General features: G+C 35.7%; 2 protein-coding genes across 2 annotated transcripts; one reads left to right on the forward strand and one right to left on the reverse strand.

Annotated features, from left to right (window-relative positions):
- Positions 1-299: 299 nt before the first annotated feature.
- Positions 300-5,801, forward strand: LOC306852174 (interferon regulatory factor 3-like). Its single transcript, XM_079388845.1, has 9 exons — positions 300-612; positions 806-994; positions 2,087-2,264; positions 2,446-2,511; positions 3,222-3,479; positions 3,564-3,663; positions 3,763-4,040; positions 4,361-4,482; positions 5,019-5,801. The coding sequence occupies exons 2-9, from the start codon at positions 830-832 to the stop codon at positions 5,130-5,132; spliced, it is 1,281 nt and encodes a 426-aa protein (XP_079244971.1). The 5' UTR covers positions 300-612; positions 806-829; the 3' UTR covers positions 5,133-5,801.
- Positions 5,663-16,600, reverse strand: LOC306852609 (chaperone Ric-8A-like; the record flags this gene model as incomplete). The annotated part of the gene is made up of 14 exons (XM_079389586.1): positions 5,663-6,734; positions 6,819-7,098; positions 7,695-7,839; positions 7,940-8,035; positions 8,937-9,087; positions 10,880-10,974; positions 11,157-11,345; positions 11,857-11,992; positions 12,946-13,541; positions 13,621-13,707; positions 14,921-14,938; positions 15,527-15,574; positions 15,733-15,818; positions 16,570-16,600. The coding sequence occupies 14 exons, from the start codon at positions 16,598-16,600 to the stop codon at positions 6,605-6,607; spliced, it is 2,088 nt and encodes a 695-aa protein (XP_079245712.1). The 3' UTR covers positions 5,663-6,604.
- Between the last annotated feature and the right edge of the window lie 699 nt (positions 16,601-17,299).

Below are 17,299 nucleotides of genomic sequence, written 5' to 3' on the forward strand. Positions count from 1 at the left end.
AGCTGAGAAGATCGTTGGTGTCTCTCTCCCCTCCCTCCAGGACATCTACAACACCCGTCTCACCCGCTAAGCCCTCCGCATTGCAGGTGATCCCACCCACCCGACACACAGCTTCTTCAGTCTGCTGCCATCAGGGAGGAGACTGCGGAGTCTCCAGGCGAGGACCAGCAGACTGAAGGACAGCTTCATACATCAGGCTGTCAGGAAGCTGAACTCCATCCCGTCCCTGACCCCCCTCCCCTCTTTTACCCCATGCAACACTGAACTCTGACACTATGAAAAGGGGAGAGGGTACATAAGAATCAGTTTACAGACTATTACAGACATATTTACACTTCAATGATGTTATTTAATACTTCAAAATCATTTTGTTTTGAGTGGTCGTCTCCGCCATCTAGTGCTCATCTGAGGGAAGACACCTGGAGAGACGTGTGCAACGAGGTTAAAATGGGAAATCGAAACTGACATGGATTTCCCGAGTAATGTTCAGCACCTGATCATAACACACAAAGCGCTGAAGTATTAAAGCAGCACTGACCAGAAAACCCTTCTCTCATCGTCCAGACAGCTGAAGAGACCACAGAACGCTTGTCTTTACTCGATTAAAGAACGGTAAGAGACGACGTTTTTGTTGTTATGCTTATGGTTCATTATATGAAGAGTCAGAATGTCTTCCTATGTAATAAAGTGCTTATTGTATCTAGTAATTGTAAGTTCATGAGTGTTTTTGCTGCAGTTATGGGAGTTTGTGTATGACTATAAGGATGTTTGAGCATGGTTTTGGTTGTTGTTTGTTTTTATGCAGGTATATTGATGGTTTGATTGCATCATGGCTCAACCAAAACCTCTCTTTGTGCCCTGGCTGTGTGAACAAATCCAAAGTGGAAGTTATCCTGGAGTGTGTTGGACCAATAAAGAACAAAGACAGTTTAGCATTCCCTGGAAGCATGCTTTAAGACAGGACTCCAGCAGTGATGATGTCCTCATATTCAAGGTCAAAATACATTTCTATGTAGAAGACCCTGTGTCAGGACAGTGATTACTGTACCATATTTGTGGCATCAGTGTGTTTAACTTGCAATACTTCAAATTTAGTAGTATATTTACAAACTATATACGTGCAGGTAATTTAATATTTATAATACAATGCACTTAAAAGTTTCATTTTAAGGTGTTTTGTCGTGCTTTAAAGTACACTTACTTTTATGTATTGACTAACATGCTAAAACACAAGTACTTAATAGTAATTTTAACTGTGGTGTGTACTCTATATAATAAATAATATACTCTTTTTAGCCCCCCCTCCCCCTTTTTTAACAAGGGATGGTATTGTACATGAGAAAAAATAAGTATTATTATATTATTTCAAGTACCCCAAGGTAATAATAATACTATGGTAATTCATTGGTATATTTAGTAGGGGTGTGCGATCTATATCGTCTGCGATAATATCGTAATTGTTGTTTTAACGATGTGCAATTTGACAATATCGTGTATTTTGCAAAAACCAAACAAAACACCTACGGAGTGCACGCATACATTAGCCTACGTGTGTTTTTTCACTGTGTATTGATATAAATGTGTATTATCTTAATTGACTGATTTGAATTTGACTCAAAAGATGTACACTTTTAGGAACAAATTGCTTTATTAAAGGTAAAAATCTATTTAAACTTAAATGAAAAGATTAATCACTGATGTGAACTGACCACACAGAATATGAAGAATATCAAAAACAGCAGCTGTCCACGGTAGTCAGATATCTCTGCAAAATATCGTCTAATTATCGAAAAAATCCCAAAAAAATATTGATATCTTTTTTTTTTTATATCGCACACCCCTAATATTTAGTATACTATTAGTACCTTATATTCTACCAAAGAATTACTACACTACCATTACAATCAGCATTTATTACATTTAATGTAAGCAATGCATTGTAGATTTTTTTTGAAGTATCTTGGATAAATACCTATATCAATATAAATCACAGAACCACGGTATTACCATCAGAGCAGACATGTTATACCCATAGTGCTTTTTGCAGGAGTCCCTTTCTTCTGATATCTGTATTTTGTCCCGTCAGGCATGGGCTCAGACGAGCGCCGCTGGAGATGGCAGGGTAAATGGAGATCCCTCTGTTTGGAAGAGAAACTTCCGTAGCGCTCTTCGTGCAAAAGGCTTCAAGATGGTATTTGACAACAAGAACGATACCGCTGATCCACATAAAGTCTATCAGTTTCCATCTGAACCTCATTCTGCAGGTATAGGAAGCATTACATTTGTGCTCGCTGTCATTAAGTTCTCACCAGTTCTGTATGTGGAGGATAGCGACGTGTTCCCTAGCAAGACAGCATTTTATACCCAGCCATGCATTTGTAATATAAATTTGTGAGGTAGGCCTTACATTGTGATGACAGTGTGTTTTATTTTTATATTTCTTAGCACATCCACCCCAAGGTTTGGAGCAAGATTTCACAGGACTAAACCTTAAGGAAAGTCCCTCACGAGGTAGATTCAAAATGCTGGAAAAGATATTTTCATTATAGCAGGTTGTAGTACAAAGCATTATATGGTGTAGATGAATTGATTAGATTCATTTTTTTTAATGTCTATGGTTGGATAATGTCTATTGTAGTATTTTATACTGTAGTATTATAGAATGCGCTTTACAATCATGCCAGTAATGTACTTTTAAATGGAAAAATATGACATTGAAATAGCATTTTATTTAAAAAAAAGAATAGTTTATATATTTTTAGTATAAAATTATTATATTGTATATTAAAATAAATATACCTACACAATATCTGTCAAATGGAATAATTATATATTTTTTAGATACATCAAGTCTGCATTTATTTATTTATTTGATTAAAGGTACAGTAAAACGGTAATTTTGCCAAATATTATTAGAATTTAAAATAACTGTTTTCTATATGAATGCATTTTTTAAAATGTAATTTATTGCTGTGATCCAAAGCTGAATTTTCAGCATCATTACTCCAGTCTTCAATGTTACATGATCCTTCAGAAATCATCCTAAATGTGTGATATAAATTACACTTCAAATGGAAAACTATTCTTTTAAACTGCAAAAATCACTGTTTGAACACTGATGTTTTTACTTTATATAATAAGTGCAGCACTGGTGAGCATAAGACACGGATTTAAAGGGCGGTTTACTGTGTATGTGTACAGCCTTTTCATTTTTGTTCCAGTTCATGAACTTTGGAATCCAGAGCAGTTATATCTGGGGTTCGAAGATCAAGGACTCTTCCCAGAAACCAGTCCATGTTCAGAATCCCAGTATACTGAGCTCCATTATCAGATAATGGACACTCATGCACCCTTTTCTTCACCTGAGGGTGGTGTTGGTGGACTGGGGCAGATTTCGCCGCCTGAAGGGGCGACAGCTGCGTATCAACCGGACGGTGAAGGTGTGGGTCATCAGGGTAGCATTCCTATGCCAAAACTGGGTAGGTGGATCCTAAGATCATCACATATTCACATCAATTACTGGTGTTTGATTACTCGCACAGCTTTATTTCTATTCCTCACAGAGACATTTTTTCGGATTAAGGTTTATTACAAAGGGAAGAAGGTGAAGGAACAGTTGGTGGAGAATGACACTGGTTTCAGACTGATGTATCAGGGAAACATGTTGGTATTTCTGTACTTGATTCATTGATCTTCAAATTAGCACCACTGGTTATGTTTCATACAGATGAAAGCCTAACGGTATACCGTTAACTCCCACAGGGACGAGTCCAACTTGATGGACAGTGCTGATCTACCAGTGGTCCAACTACCTAATCCAGAAGGTATTCTGGATCAGATCCAGGTCAAGCATACCAATGAAATTCTGAACAATCTGGGGGGTCTGGAGGTCAGGAGATTGGATGGCGTGGTTTTGGGTCAACGTTGGGGATTGAGCAGGATCTACTGGGGTCTATGCAAACACGAAAACAGCCAAACACCCAGAGAGCTCTCCAAAAACGCATCTGAAGCCATCTACCTCTTCAGAGATTATATATCAGGTGAGTTATACTGTGTTAAATGGCAGATTTCTCCCAGCCATTTTAATGAAGATTATTGATTGATTACATTTTTGAAAATCAAATTGTTACATGATAGAAGTCTATTTCCGTATATGAACATGAGTACAAAAATGGTATAAAAATGCCTTTTTACAGAATTTACACATGGGTCATGTAGCATGATTACATTTAGTTTTATGTATGTTTGTTAAATTAAATTAAATTGTGTATTTGTTCAGATATGGTTGATCGTTAGATATGGATGATTCTTGTACGTTAGACTGGTCACTTGGAAGATGTGCTGGATGTCATTCCTTTAGGTTTGATGGAGTTTATGCAGACAAGCCGAGAATCTCCTTCCTGCACTCTTTACTTCTTTCTGGGAGAGAAGTGGCCTGACCCCAAAATGAAGCCATGGGAGAAGAAACTCATCATGATAGAGGTTAGGACTGAGCAAATTCCGTTTTTTTTATTTATCGTTTTAGTATTTAAAATGACCCTGGACCACAAAACCAGTCATAACAGTCAATTTGTCGAAACAGATACATCATCTGAAAGCTGAATAAATAAGACTATTTGAAAATCTGGAATCTGAGGGTGCAAAAAAATGAAAATATTGAGAAAATTGAGTTTCTTTTTTTTTTTCGTATTCGTCATCCTTTCCTATCAAAATGTTTGCTACGGATGCCAAAGCACAGAAAATCGAACCTGATCTGATTTTTTTTTTAAATTTGTTACTGACTTTAATACATACTATTAGGAGATATAGAGTGATTTATATGCATTTTATGTTTATACATTTATGCTGTGATAAAAGTCTCACTGATTTACATTAAAAGCCATCACAATTTCATCTTATTTTTCGACCATATAAATATCAACAACTGCACCAAATTTCATATTTTTGCATATAAAATGAATGTATCAGGTTTTATTTTCATCTTTCCCGTTCATGTTCTCTTTCTATCGTTTGTTTAGGTTATTCTGACTTCACTGGAGGATTTGAAGACGATGGCTGTTGCAAACGGGGCGTCTTCACTGCAGTCAGTGGAGCTCCAGCTCTCTCTGGAGCAAATGATGGAGTTGTGTTAGAAAGATCAAGAGGAAAGACTTGACTGCACACTTACTGAAGCGGTTTCTTAAACAGTTTACTTAGAGGTGACTCCATTGTTAACTCTATTTATTGAAGGTGTGTGGACTAATACTGGAGAGCAGAATTTCAGTGACGGTACAAATGAATTGCAATGATCCTGCAGATAAAAATACAAAGATAAGTTTACAAGTGCAGTCATTTTTAAAATAGATGTTGTTTTGTTTGCTATGATGAAAGAACGAGAACAACTGCTAAAATCCAATGTGCGTTTCAAGTCTGTTTTACACTACCACAGTTCTCTTACACAATATTGTGAATGATGACGATGATGTCTAGTTACAGTATGCTCTTTAGTCTTTTCTTGGCCTAAATTTGATTGTTATTGTATCTTTGACAGTAATCTGAACTGCTGTTCCACTGACGTGTCGTGTTTCTTCAGCTTTCTTTTCAGCTGATATGAATGAAGAGGTTTGCACTTAGTATTGTGGTCATGAAAAACCTGGAAATTTCAGGGATTTTTATGTGTTTTCCAGGCCTGTTCTTTTAATGTCATGGAAAAGTCAAGAAAATTTCTATTCTACAATATACATTGTTGTTGTTATGATCCGTTCCAAACATTTCATTGGAAAGATATTGATTTTAAAGAATAAAACCTGTTTGCAAGCCATAATATCAGATTTGTGAGTGAATCATTTGAGCCAGTTCAATGCAATGAAGTTTTAACATTTAATATTCAACTATGTGGAGAGGGATTTTGCACCAATGAGATTTCACTGTGGGCGGTGCTTCTCAGGGGCACACAATATAAATATAAATAAAAACCAAGAACCCCACAACGTCCTGCCACCTGTTCAGGACACCAGTGGATACAACTAACTTTTACCACTGATTCTACATTCACAGAAAAGAAATGAACATTTAAAGAACATTGAGTCCTTCACAACACATAAATGCATTGATTAATTATGATGTAATCTTATTTACATACTCGCTACCTTTCAAAAGTTTGGTAAGATTTTTTAATGCGCTTTTCTTTGATGAGCAATTCTGTAAAAATTGTGAAATTCAAAATAATTATTTTAATGTTATTTTGAACATTTTAATATTAATATTTTCAAATGTAATTTGTTCCTGTGATGCAAAGCTGAATTTTCAGCATCATTACTCCAGTCTTCAGTGTCACATGATACTAAATCAAATATGCTGATTTGCTTATTATTCGCTGTTTATTATCATTTTAATGTTTTATCTTCTGTAACATCACAAATATCTTTACTGTAATTTTGATGATTTTTTTGCATCCATGCTAAATAAAAGTATTAATTTATTTTAAAAAATCTTATTGATCCAAACTTTTGAGACAAGTTGTGCGTTAATTAATTAAAGTGTCTTAATTAATTAGATATAGTCAGGTAATATTTAAGGGTATGTCCATGTGATAAACTGTTAAAAATTTTTATCTACTCAGTTTCTACTCCAAGTTCTCCAGGTCATCATGTTCTTCCTCAGATTTCTTCTCCTCCATTGAAAGGTCCCTGAGCTCCGACAGCGGCACCAGCTGACCTTCTTCGTTCAATCCCATTGGCTGAATCATATCATCCCTGTTGAGGAAAAGATATGAGGGTATTAAAGCAGTATGTATGTATAGATCTGTACTGGTGTTTTCAGTGGTTTAAGTTCCTTACTTTGAGAGTTTGTTAAAAAGACTGATGAGCCGGTGAGCCTCCTCCTCTTTCTCCTCCTCTGTCATTCCCTCCATCGGATCGGGCTGCTCCTCCTCCACCTGTCCCGTCACTGGATTCACTCGGTCTTTAATCTGACGGTACTCCTCGGTGTCCGAGTCCGAATCGCTGGAGTACTGTGTGCCTGAGGATGTGGCCTTTGCCCTTTGACCTCCTAGCAAACCTCTAGTGGCCAGGAGCCCAGCAGCATTTCCATATCCAGTGTACTTCACGAAACGCCTCACTGGAGTAGCCAGGGGAAAAATCACATTTAAAGTTGTTCAAATGAAGTTCTTAGCAATGCATATTACTAATCAAAAATGAAGTTTTGATATATTTACAGTAGGAAATTTACTAAATATCTCCATGGAACACGATCTTTACTTAATATCCTAATGATTTAAGGCATAAAATAAAAATAAAAAATGTTGACCCATACAATGTATTTTTGGCTATTGCTACAAATATACCCCAGCGACTTAAAACTGCTTTTGTGCTCCATAATATTAAATCTTATTGCTAGGAAAAAATGCTTCTTTAATATGAGAGAAAAAGAAAAAAATTAAAAGGTAATTCTGACTTTTTTTTCACAGCTGCGAGATACGAATGATCAATTCTAAGAAGAAAAGTCATAATTTTGAGATAAAAAGTTGCAGTTACCTTTATTATATTTTATTTAATTTCAAAAACTAAAAAAACGATGTAAACTCAGATGACATCACTGCAAAAAAATAAAAAATAAAATAAAAAACCCTTTGGAATTTTTATTTTTTTAAGTTTGTTATGTGTTTTTGGAGGGAAATTCTGTCATTTTTCTGTATTTGTGTTTCTGTGTGTCACCGTTCTCTTTGCACAGCACGAAGAGCAGGTCAGCAGCGCAGTGTTTGAGCTCAGTGTCCAGGTGGGTCATCAGTCTGACCAGACGATTCCTCAGGGTGTTTCCCTCCTCAGGTTTAGTGCTGGCATCTCTTAATGGAGGCAGGATCTGCACTCAATAAAAAAAAGATACAATTTTATTAAAAAAAACAATATAAGTATTTTTAGACAGTGTGTTTCCTGATAATAATGTAAAATAGCAGTCATGCCTGTTGTCTGAGGTAGAGTCTTGTGTCTCTGTGAGCTCTAGAGCATTCGCTCAGCAAGTTCAGCACAGGGGTCAGTCTCTCTTTGACCTTTTCACCCTGCATGTGAAACGCCACGGTGTTAAAAAGTCACAAATAACAAGCATAACATAATAATAATAATAAAAAAGTTTCTTTCTGCGGTTCACTATTAAAGACCAGGTTTTATTGTTGAATAAAATATATAAAAATGGTTATAAATAGTTTTTCCTCCTTTCTCCATCCTTTCTAACACTTAGAATTAAATGCTCCAAATTTTTCAAATTTTAACTAAATAAATAAAACTGTATTAAAAAATTATTACAATTCTACAATTCAAATGTTTGGGGTTAGTAAGATTTTTTCAAATTTTTCAGTTAAGAAATGAAGAGATTTTTATTCAGCAAGACTGCATAAAATTGATCAAAAGTAACAGTAAAGACATTTATAATGTTGCAAAACATTTTTACTGTTAAATTATGTTCTTTTGAACTTTCTCTTCATTATGTATCCTAAAAAGTATCATAGTTTCCATAGAAATATTAAACATGCTTTCAACGCTGATAATAATAAGAAATGTTTCTTGAGCATATTAGAAGGATTTCTGAAGGATCATGTCATCAAATTACAATTTAAAATACATTATAACAAATTTGTTCTTTTAAATACTAATAATATTTCACAACATTTCTGATTTTATGCATTTTTTTTTTTTTTGATAAATGCAGCATCTGTGAGCATAAGAAACTTGCCAACCTCAAACGTTTGTTAATCATTAGTGCTGACTGATTTTTTGTAGTCTCTTTAAGGCGTACATTAGACTTAATTTTCTTGTCTGCTGCCTTTCACATACAGCACAGTTCAGGATAGTTAGGAGCTGAAAGTTACAGTCTGGAAATTAATTAATGAATGATTTAATCTCAACATATCAAGGAAAATATGATTCATGATAATCTATCCTTTTCCTTCACTCTCTCTTCACCTGCTCCAGTTTTCTCTCCATGTACACGAGCAGGTTGTGCACACAGTCCATGTTGGCTCCATTCATCTGGTGTGAGTCTGGAGCCAGAGGCACAGAAACCAGAACGTCTAGACAGCTCAACGGGAGAGCAGACAGCATATTCGCCGCATGCCTGAGAGCACAGGAGAGAGATCAGGACAAGCCTGTGATGAAATCATTCCCTGTGTCACTTTATAAATCCAACTAAAATGTAGGAATGTACAGCATTTACATGAATGGTTCATATGACTGGAGATGACAGAGAAAAGCAGGCAAACATGGCTTCCAGAAGAAGGAAGAGCCTGTGCTCACAGTGACACTGGCACAGTTGAGGCACACTGGCTAAAGGGAAAGGGAAGTGGTGTGTGGCCAAGTACGGTGACCCATACTCGGAATTAGTGCTCTGCATTTAACCCATCCAAGTGTACACTCAGTAGTGAACATACACCCGGAGCAGTGGGCAGCCAATGCTGCGGCGCCCAATGAGCAGTTGGGGGTTCGGTGCCTTCCTCAAGGGTCTCACCTCAGTCGTGGTATTGAGGGTGGAGAGAGCGCTGGTTATTCACTCCCCCACCTACAATCCCTGCCGGACTTGAGACTCGAACCCACGACCTTCGGGTTCCAAGTCCAACTCTCTATCCATTAGGCCTATATACTGTAGTCAATTTAGAGATATGAGAGAGGGACACTTTGAAAAAGTCACATCTAATTCCTCTTTTTTTTTTTTTTTTAACTGCCACAAACAGATCAGAAGCAGGTGTTACTGAGGGAAGACTATTACACATCTGTCAGCCAAATTAATATGTGCACTACACATATAATCTGATTTTCATATTCACTAGTCTGTTATTGCCTGCGCAAGAGTTAAATCTTAATGTATTTCCTAATTGAATGTAATTTAATTTAATTTGCAATTATTATTTTGGAGTCTTATTTTCATCTTATTTTTTTCTATTATCTTTAAATTCTTTGTCTTGTGTGTGTCTTTGTCAGCCAAATTAATGTGCACTACTCATGATGCTCATATTTACTAGTCTATTTACTGCCTGCAAAATTGTACATATTGCAATTATTATTTTTGGAGTTATTGTTTGTACTATTTTAAATTAAGTTTAACTTCTCTCTCTCTCTCTCTGTGTGTGTGTCTTGATCTTGTCAATTATGTCGATAAAGTACTTGCATCTGTCAGCCAAATTATTAAGTGCACTATTCTGTGATCTGATTATTAATTCACAACTGTGTAGATTTAATTTAATTTAATTTAATTCAATTTATTCAATGATAATTTAATTATTTTAATAATAATAATAATAATATATTAACAATTATTCCAATATTATTTTATTGTAGTTTTTACTATTCTATTATCTTTCACTTCTTTCTGTGTATTTTTTGTCTTGATCTTGTGAATAATGCCAGTAAAGTGTTCGGATATTTGAATTATATTTGACTTCCACTTTTGGGGAAGTCGTGGCCTAACGGATAGAGAGTCGGACTTGTAAACTGAAGGTTGCGGGTTCAAGTCAGGAATTGTCGGTGGGGGAGTGAATAACCAGCGCTCTCTCCACCAGCAATACAACGACTGAGGTGAGACCCTTGAGCACGGCACCGAAAGCCCAACTGCTGGTGTGTGTGTATGTGTGTGTGTGTGTCTGTTCACAGCTTGTGATATGCAAATACTACAAATATAAAGACACTCAAAAGTCTTCAATATCCACTGCTGTGTACGTGCACTTGGATGGGTTAAATGCAGAGCACAAATTCTGAGTATGGGTCGCTTCACTTTTTTCACTTGAGTGGAACGAGTCGAAAGTATCAACATTTTTAAAGAGTGGAAAATTAATGCTACAGATGATGTTGACTGGGCTTTCGTTACATTTTATGTATTCATTACAGAACAATCAACAATATTTATCAACACTAACCCCTTTAACTCATCTGCAGCTTCCTCCTCCTCACAGGACACCATCAGACAGTGACGCAAAACTGCAGCCAGGTGACGAAAGAGAGACGCATCTCCCTGACAGACACAAAGAGAGCCTTGACATTAACAGTTAATGGTAATGTCTTATATCAGTTCATTCAGCACACTGTGTGGGTTTGTAATCACAGTGCTATAGTATCAACATCTGACACATCATGGTACCGTCATAGTAGTTGCCTGTAAGGGAGGTGAGTGTGATAATGTCTGCATACACACACCTCTTCAGGTTCCTGAGTGTGTGTGCTGTGTGTGATATTAAAAAGGATCTTGAGGGCCTCCTGAGCCTGCTGTGAGTCCTCCACACTTATAGAAGGTGCTGTAGGATCCAGCACGACCTCATACTCTTCCAGCCACTGTACTGATAAACTCTTCTCCAGCACTGTGGTCAACAGCGGCACTCCTCCCTCCTGCAAATTAAGAAGAGGTCAATGCATTAAAACAGTTTGGGCTTGGGATATTCTAATGTCTTTGAAAAAAGAGTCTCTTCTGCTCACCAAGGGTGCATTTATTTGATCCAAAATACAGTAACATTTTTAAATATTATTACAATGTAAAATTATACATATGCAAATACATTGTAATATGTCATTTATTTCTGTGATCAAAGCTGAATTTTCAGCATCATTACTCCAGTCTCCAGTGTCACATGATCCTCTAGAAATCATACTAATATGCAGATTTACTGCTCAAGAAACATTTCTGATTATTACCCACGTTAAAAACAGCTGTGCTGCTCAATATTTTAGTGGAAACTGTGATACATTTGTTTTTCATTGTAACATTATAAACGTGTTACCTGTCACTTTTAATCATTTAATGTGTCCTCGCTGAGCCCAAATGTTAGTTTACATGATAGAATGGCAGATTTGCTGAAAATGTACTAAAATATTAGAAAATAGAAGAAGAAAATGTAGATACTTGTTTCAGCTGTGCTCTGAGTTCGGGTCTCAACGCCGTCAGTAAAAACATCAACCGGAGTGCGTAAAACTGACCACAAGGAGACGATGCAGACTGAAACTCCTTATTTAGCTTTTCTGTCAGACCACAGAGGAGACTGAAAAACAGCAAACAGTTGGAAAGAAGAGAAAACAGCTTGTGATATGCAAATATATTTCGTTTCATTGAATACTGTGTCCCCCAAAATTTCATTGCATTAGCTCATACGCCTTTTTTCCTAAACTAATTTTACTTAGCGATTTCAGCAATGACTTGTAACTCAATGGTCAAACTTTCTCTGGTTAACATGAAAACGCAGATGGAATCCGGTCATAAAAAAAGGAATTTATCACGGCGTTTGGAAAAATGGAGATGTTTAAATCAAAAGTAGGGCTACACAATAAGTGCGTGTGAATCTTGGGTGAGATTTAAATATGAAGTAATATGAAATTAAAAATGTGAATTTAAATATTAGCTTCACCTCCAGATCTACTCTGAGAGTCACTTCATCAACATTTCACCCGCTTTCCGGGGGTGGATGGGTAATCTTCCCGCTTGTGTATACTATATACAGACAGTCTGTAATAGTATACACAAGCTTGATGAAGGTCAGTGGACCGAAACATCGCTGTTTTTTGTAATAAATTTCTATATTTAGCATGGACTGATAGTGTGTGGGATCATTTTTTATTGATTGAGCACTATCACTGTAAAAATAATAATAATAAATTGCTAACATTTGATGAATTCAATCGATTATGATTCAGTTGATTCTGTTAACTGAATTCAGTTCAATTCCTTTTTGATTATTAAAATCTAATTAAACCCTTAAAACAGAATCTGGAAAACTGAAAATGGAATACACAGAATAAATAAAGTAAATACAATTTTTAATCACAAGTTAAACCCCTGCTGGTAGATGTCGTAACTGCACACTTTGACAGCAAAAACCCTCTTCCTCCTCCACAGGCAATTCAAAAGGAGCTTTGTATAGTGAGGGAACCACAAATTTAATTTGCATTCTTCACAGAACTCATGAGGAAGGACGTTAGAAGTTGAAATGGCTCGAACCTGAGTTCGCTGGCTCTCTCTTGTGCCCAAGCACTATTGTAAACAATGTTACAGAAGATTTTCATGACTTCCTTCCTGTTGACTTCATCATCGACCTTTTCTTCTTTTTCCTCCTCTTCCTCTCCTCCTCCCAGGCTTCCTCTGCTGTCTCTTTTACCAGGCGTGAGAGCTTTGAAGACGCTGCTCCTCCTGCGGGAAGGTCCGAGGCTCATGTTTGAAAACGTGCTGGCCTTGCGACCGCCACACCAATCTCTCTGGCCCCAGACCACAGGGTCATTCACCTCACTGCTTACGGCCCCAGAACCGTCGTCTTCCTCGCCGCCGTGATCATCCTCATCCGCTCGACCCAATTTGCTCTCAGAAATAGCCTCGATGATGTCATTATAGGAGTCAGCGTCACCATCGGTGTCTTCTTTAGGAACAGGTGCGTGGCTGATGCCGCCCAGGTGTGCTAGAGTGAGAAGCGCTCTGTCAGTGATCAGAGGGCCCAAAACCTTTTTGTCCCTCGAGAGAATCCGTAAGGATCTCAGGCATGCTTTCAGCACACGCCCTTGCGGTTCAGTCTGGAGGAACCTGATCAAAACCGTAGCCAGAGCCTGGGGGAATGAAACAAAGACGGAAACTGGTTTTAAAATTAGGTTTAGGTGTGTATTTGTTTAGAAGAGTCAAGGTTACCTGTCTCAAAATGACTTCTGGGCTGCTGGATTCATCATAGTCTGAATCCGAGTCGGACACATAATCCCGCACTTTATTCTTTCGGAACTGCAGAGAACAAAAACAACAACACAAAGTATTACGGGAACATACCGCAAGTGATGTGTGTCGCTAGCAATGCAGAAATTGTACACCTTTAACCCTCTGGTGTTCTTGCGGAATAGTTTCAAACCTGTATGAGTTTCTTTCTTATGCTGAACACAAAAGAAGACAGTTTGAAGAATTTCAAAGAACTAAACAGTTGTTGGTCCCCATTGACATGCATAGGGAAAGAAATACTGTGGAAATCAAGAGGACACATCAACTGTTTGATTACCAGCATTCTCCAAACTGTCTTCTGTTGTGTTCAACATAAGATAGAAACTCATACAGGTTTGAAACCACATGAGGGTGAGTAAATGATGATGCAATTTTCATTTTTGGGTGAACTGTCCCTTTAAGACGGTCAAAACAGACCGAGGACAATAAGCATAACATTGTGTTTTAATTGAATGATTCAAATATATTTAGTTTCTGTGATATTTATTCTTTAATGATTTGTTTTTTGAGGGGATTTCATAGTACTAGACAATATTCATCTCTAAGTTATGTATTTATGACTATATATAAAATTTCATAAATATTAGAAAAATATTTCAAATTATACGGTGTAAAATTAAAAATATACCAAAGGCATTTGTTTGCCAAAAAGGAATGGAATTGTTCAAATTACATTTTAAAAGACTAATTAAAGTTTAAAGTAAAGCTTTCATTACCAAAATGTTTAATAATAGATACCTGTGTGTAAATTCTTCAAATACCTACAATTTATTAAAATGCATTTAAAACAAAAATCAGAAAAATCAAAACAGAAAACAAAGATTTTAGGAAAAAAATAAAATGGATGTAGGGCCCTACTTTTTTTTTTTTTTTTTTTTTTTTTTTTACATGAGTTTGGCTGAAAAAAGTAATTATGTCTATAAAAAAAAATACAAATATTAGATAAACATTGCATATTAATATCAATTAATACAATATATTAATTCAATTTATTAACAACAGTAAATTCTAGGCAGATTGCTGCCATCTGCTGGGAATAATATAGAAAATCATATGTAATACCATGATGCAACCACTAGGTGGCCTTTATAGCCTTTTATATAAATTAGTGTTGCCAAATGATTAATCGCATCCAAAATGCGATTAATTTTGTTATTTCTATATATGGAATAAGCCTTAGAAAATTCAAGAGTGTATCTTTAAAAAACAAAAAAATCAATACCTCTTCCAGCTCCAGCCTCTTTTCAGATTGAACAAGCAGCCAAACAACAGAAAAATAAGAAAGTTATTCAACCAACCCAAAAGATAACACAAAGAAACTATGTATTCTGTCAAATGTGTATTAATGTATTAACAACCAGTAACAGAGCTAACTGACCAGGAAGAGAGAAATATATCCCGGATAGAGATATAATGTAGAGATTTCATTCAAACCATCATTTTGGTAGAGATTGAAATCTTAATGTAAAATCAGCATCACAGCATAACTCAAATTCACTGAACAATTCACATTGGTTTTCGACATTTACTGAGGATGCAAACATTATACTAAACCAGCATCACTTTGTAATTCAATGCGATTAAGGTACACACATCAACACTGACTTGCTATCTGGTTTGGATTTAGTGGGGAGATTATGGTCTAAATATTAATGAGCTGCAGGCCGAGGATCAAGTCAACTGCAGTATCAGCAAACAACTGAGGACATGCAGGAATATTTCCTGCCCAGAGGAAAATGGCACCCTTTCTATGGCATTCATATACAGAAATCTTAAATATGAGCAGTTAGAGAATGTGTATGTGTAACTGCACTCAAATATCTCTTACTTTTCTTCTCTCCCTCTCCTCCAAATCATAGAAGAAACACTGTGCATACTAGAAGAGAGCAAAAATGCTGAATTAGAGAAGAGCAGTTACATAATGCGAGTTTTGAGTGCACAACAAAGTAGATTATTTGGTAACTACATGTATTAATACATTGATTTTGAATCCACTGGACTGAATACAATCAGTCTTTAGTTAATTGTAAGTACCTCTCGATTAAATTGCTGTAGTTCTGCCCTCAGTCCCTTCTGATCGTCCTCTCTGATACACTCGATAATCCTCTCTATATTCATCGCTGCACAAAAACACAAACGCACGCACATACATAAACTATAAATCATTTGTCAAAAATATCTAAGGTGGGGCATGGAAATCTGACCGCATTAAAAATCGGTGATTTGAACAAAATGAACAGTTTTATGGAAAAATCCAAATCAAATTCACTAATCAAAACTAATCAATTATTGTTTGGTGAAATCAATCCATTATTAAAGCAAAAAAAATGCGCAAACTAAAAACTAAAACAAACCAAAATATTCTATTATAATAACATTCTCAATTCAATTTTTTTTTTTTAAATGTATAATAAACAAATGTAATGATTCATTTAATGTAATAGATGTAATCATTTGTAATTTACATAATAAATGTACAATTTTATTAATAAAATATACTGTATATATCATTTACTATATAAAATGTAAAATTTAATTTAGAAAATTACATTCTGAAATATAACATTTTCAATTACATTTTTGATTCAGAATTAATAATAAATGCAATACATGTATTAAATTAATAATTTGTCATTATATATATTTTTTACATACTTTTACACACATATGTATATATATATATATATATATATATATATATACACACATTTATTTATAAATGTTTATATTAATAATTGAAATGGCAAAATCGAATCCTTGTCAAGACATGAATATGGAATTTCTATATCAAAAATAAGTCAATTCCAGATTTTCTTCCACTCCAACCAAAACATTTGTGTCCTTAATATTTGCATTAGTTCATCCTCTTACCTGTGAGCGTGTCTTCACCTGAGTGTGCCATGCAGAATGCAATGCTCTGGAACCTTAATCTTTAATTTCTATAGGATTTGAATCAGTCGCTGTGATTCTCTCTCTTTAGCTGCAGGCCTTTTATCTAGCTCTCTCTCGGTTATTTTCTGTCTCTGTTTACCTCCAGCTCGGTCTCTACTACTCTACTCTCCTGTTTGTCTTTAATCCTGCAGTGCATTAGTTATGCTCTAATCCTTTAATGTCTTCATCTCTGTTCACTCGCACTATAAATAACCTTACAGCAGATCCAGTCCATGTGCAGAGACATACAATAATCACAAGGTGACAGTTCGATAGAAAATCGTGACATGATGACTGTTCCAATGCAAAAAATCGAAGGTGCAAACATGTAATTAAACTTAATTATGAATCCATAAAAAAATTAATAGCCAAGATAAACTATAAACAGACAAAGCTGCTTTTATAAATTAATACACTGTTATGTGCATTCCATCATCTTTATTTTGACATTATTTTCATTTCAATTTTCGACAGGTTGACAGGTTTTAGTTTTAAATAGTTTTAGCTTTTCCTAAGCCATAGTTAAAATTGAACTTAATTCACCGCATTAAAGCTGGAAAAAAAAAGGTCTTAAAAGGTATTATATTTATTCAATGTTGTCTTTTTACTTACCTTTTAAACACACACATACACAAAAACATTTTAACCATAGTTTCAGCTTTTCCTAGGC

The sequence above is a fragment of the Barbus barbus genome (assembly GCF_936440315.1).
Source record: "Barbus barbus genome assembly, chromosome: 32".
NCBI lineage: Eukaryota > Metazoa > Chordata > Actinopteri > Cypriniformes > Cyprinidae > Barbus > Barbus barbus.

What these genes read in the sequence shown, in the direction of transcription:
- LOC306852174 (XM_079388845.1), top strand. Translation starts at nt 830, where the DNA reads ATGGCTCAACCAAAACCTCTCTTTGTGCCCTGGCTGTGTGAACAAATC. An exon ending in TAAGGAAAGTCCCTCACGAG is followed by an intron (nt 2,512 to 3,221) that starts GTAGATTCAAAA and finishes TTTTTGTTCCAG; the next exon opens with TTCATGAACTTTGGAATCCA. An exon ending in CTTCAGAGATTATATATCAG is followed by an intron (nt 4,041 to 4,360) that starts GTGAGTTATACT and finishes TCATTCCTTTAG; the next exon opens with GTTTGATGGAGTTTATGCAG.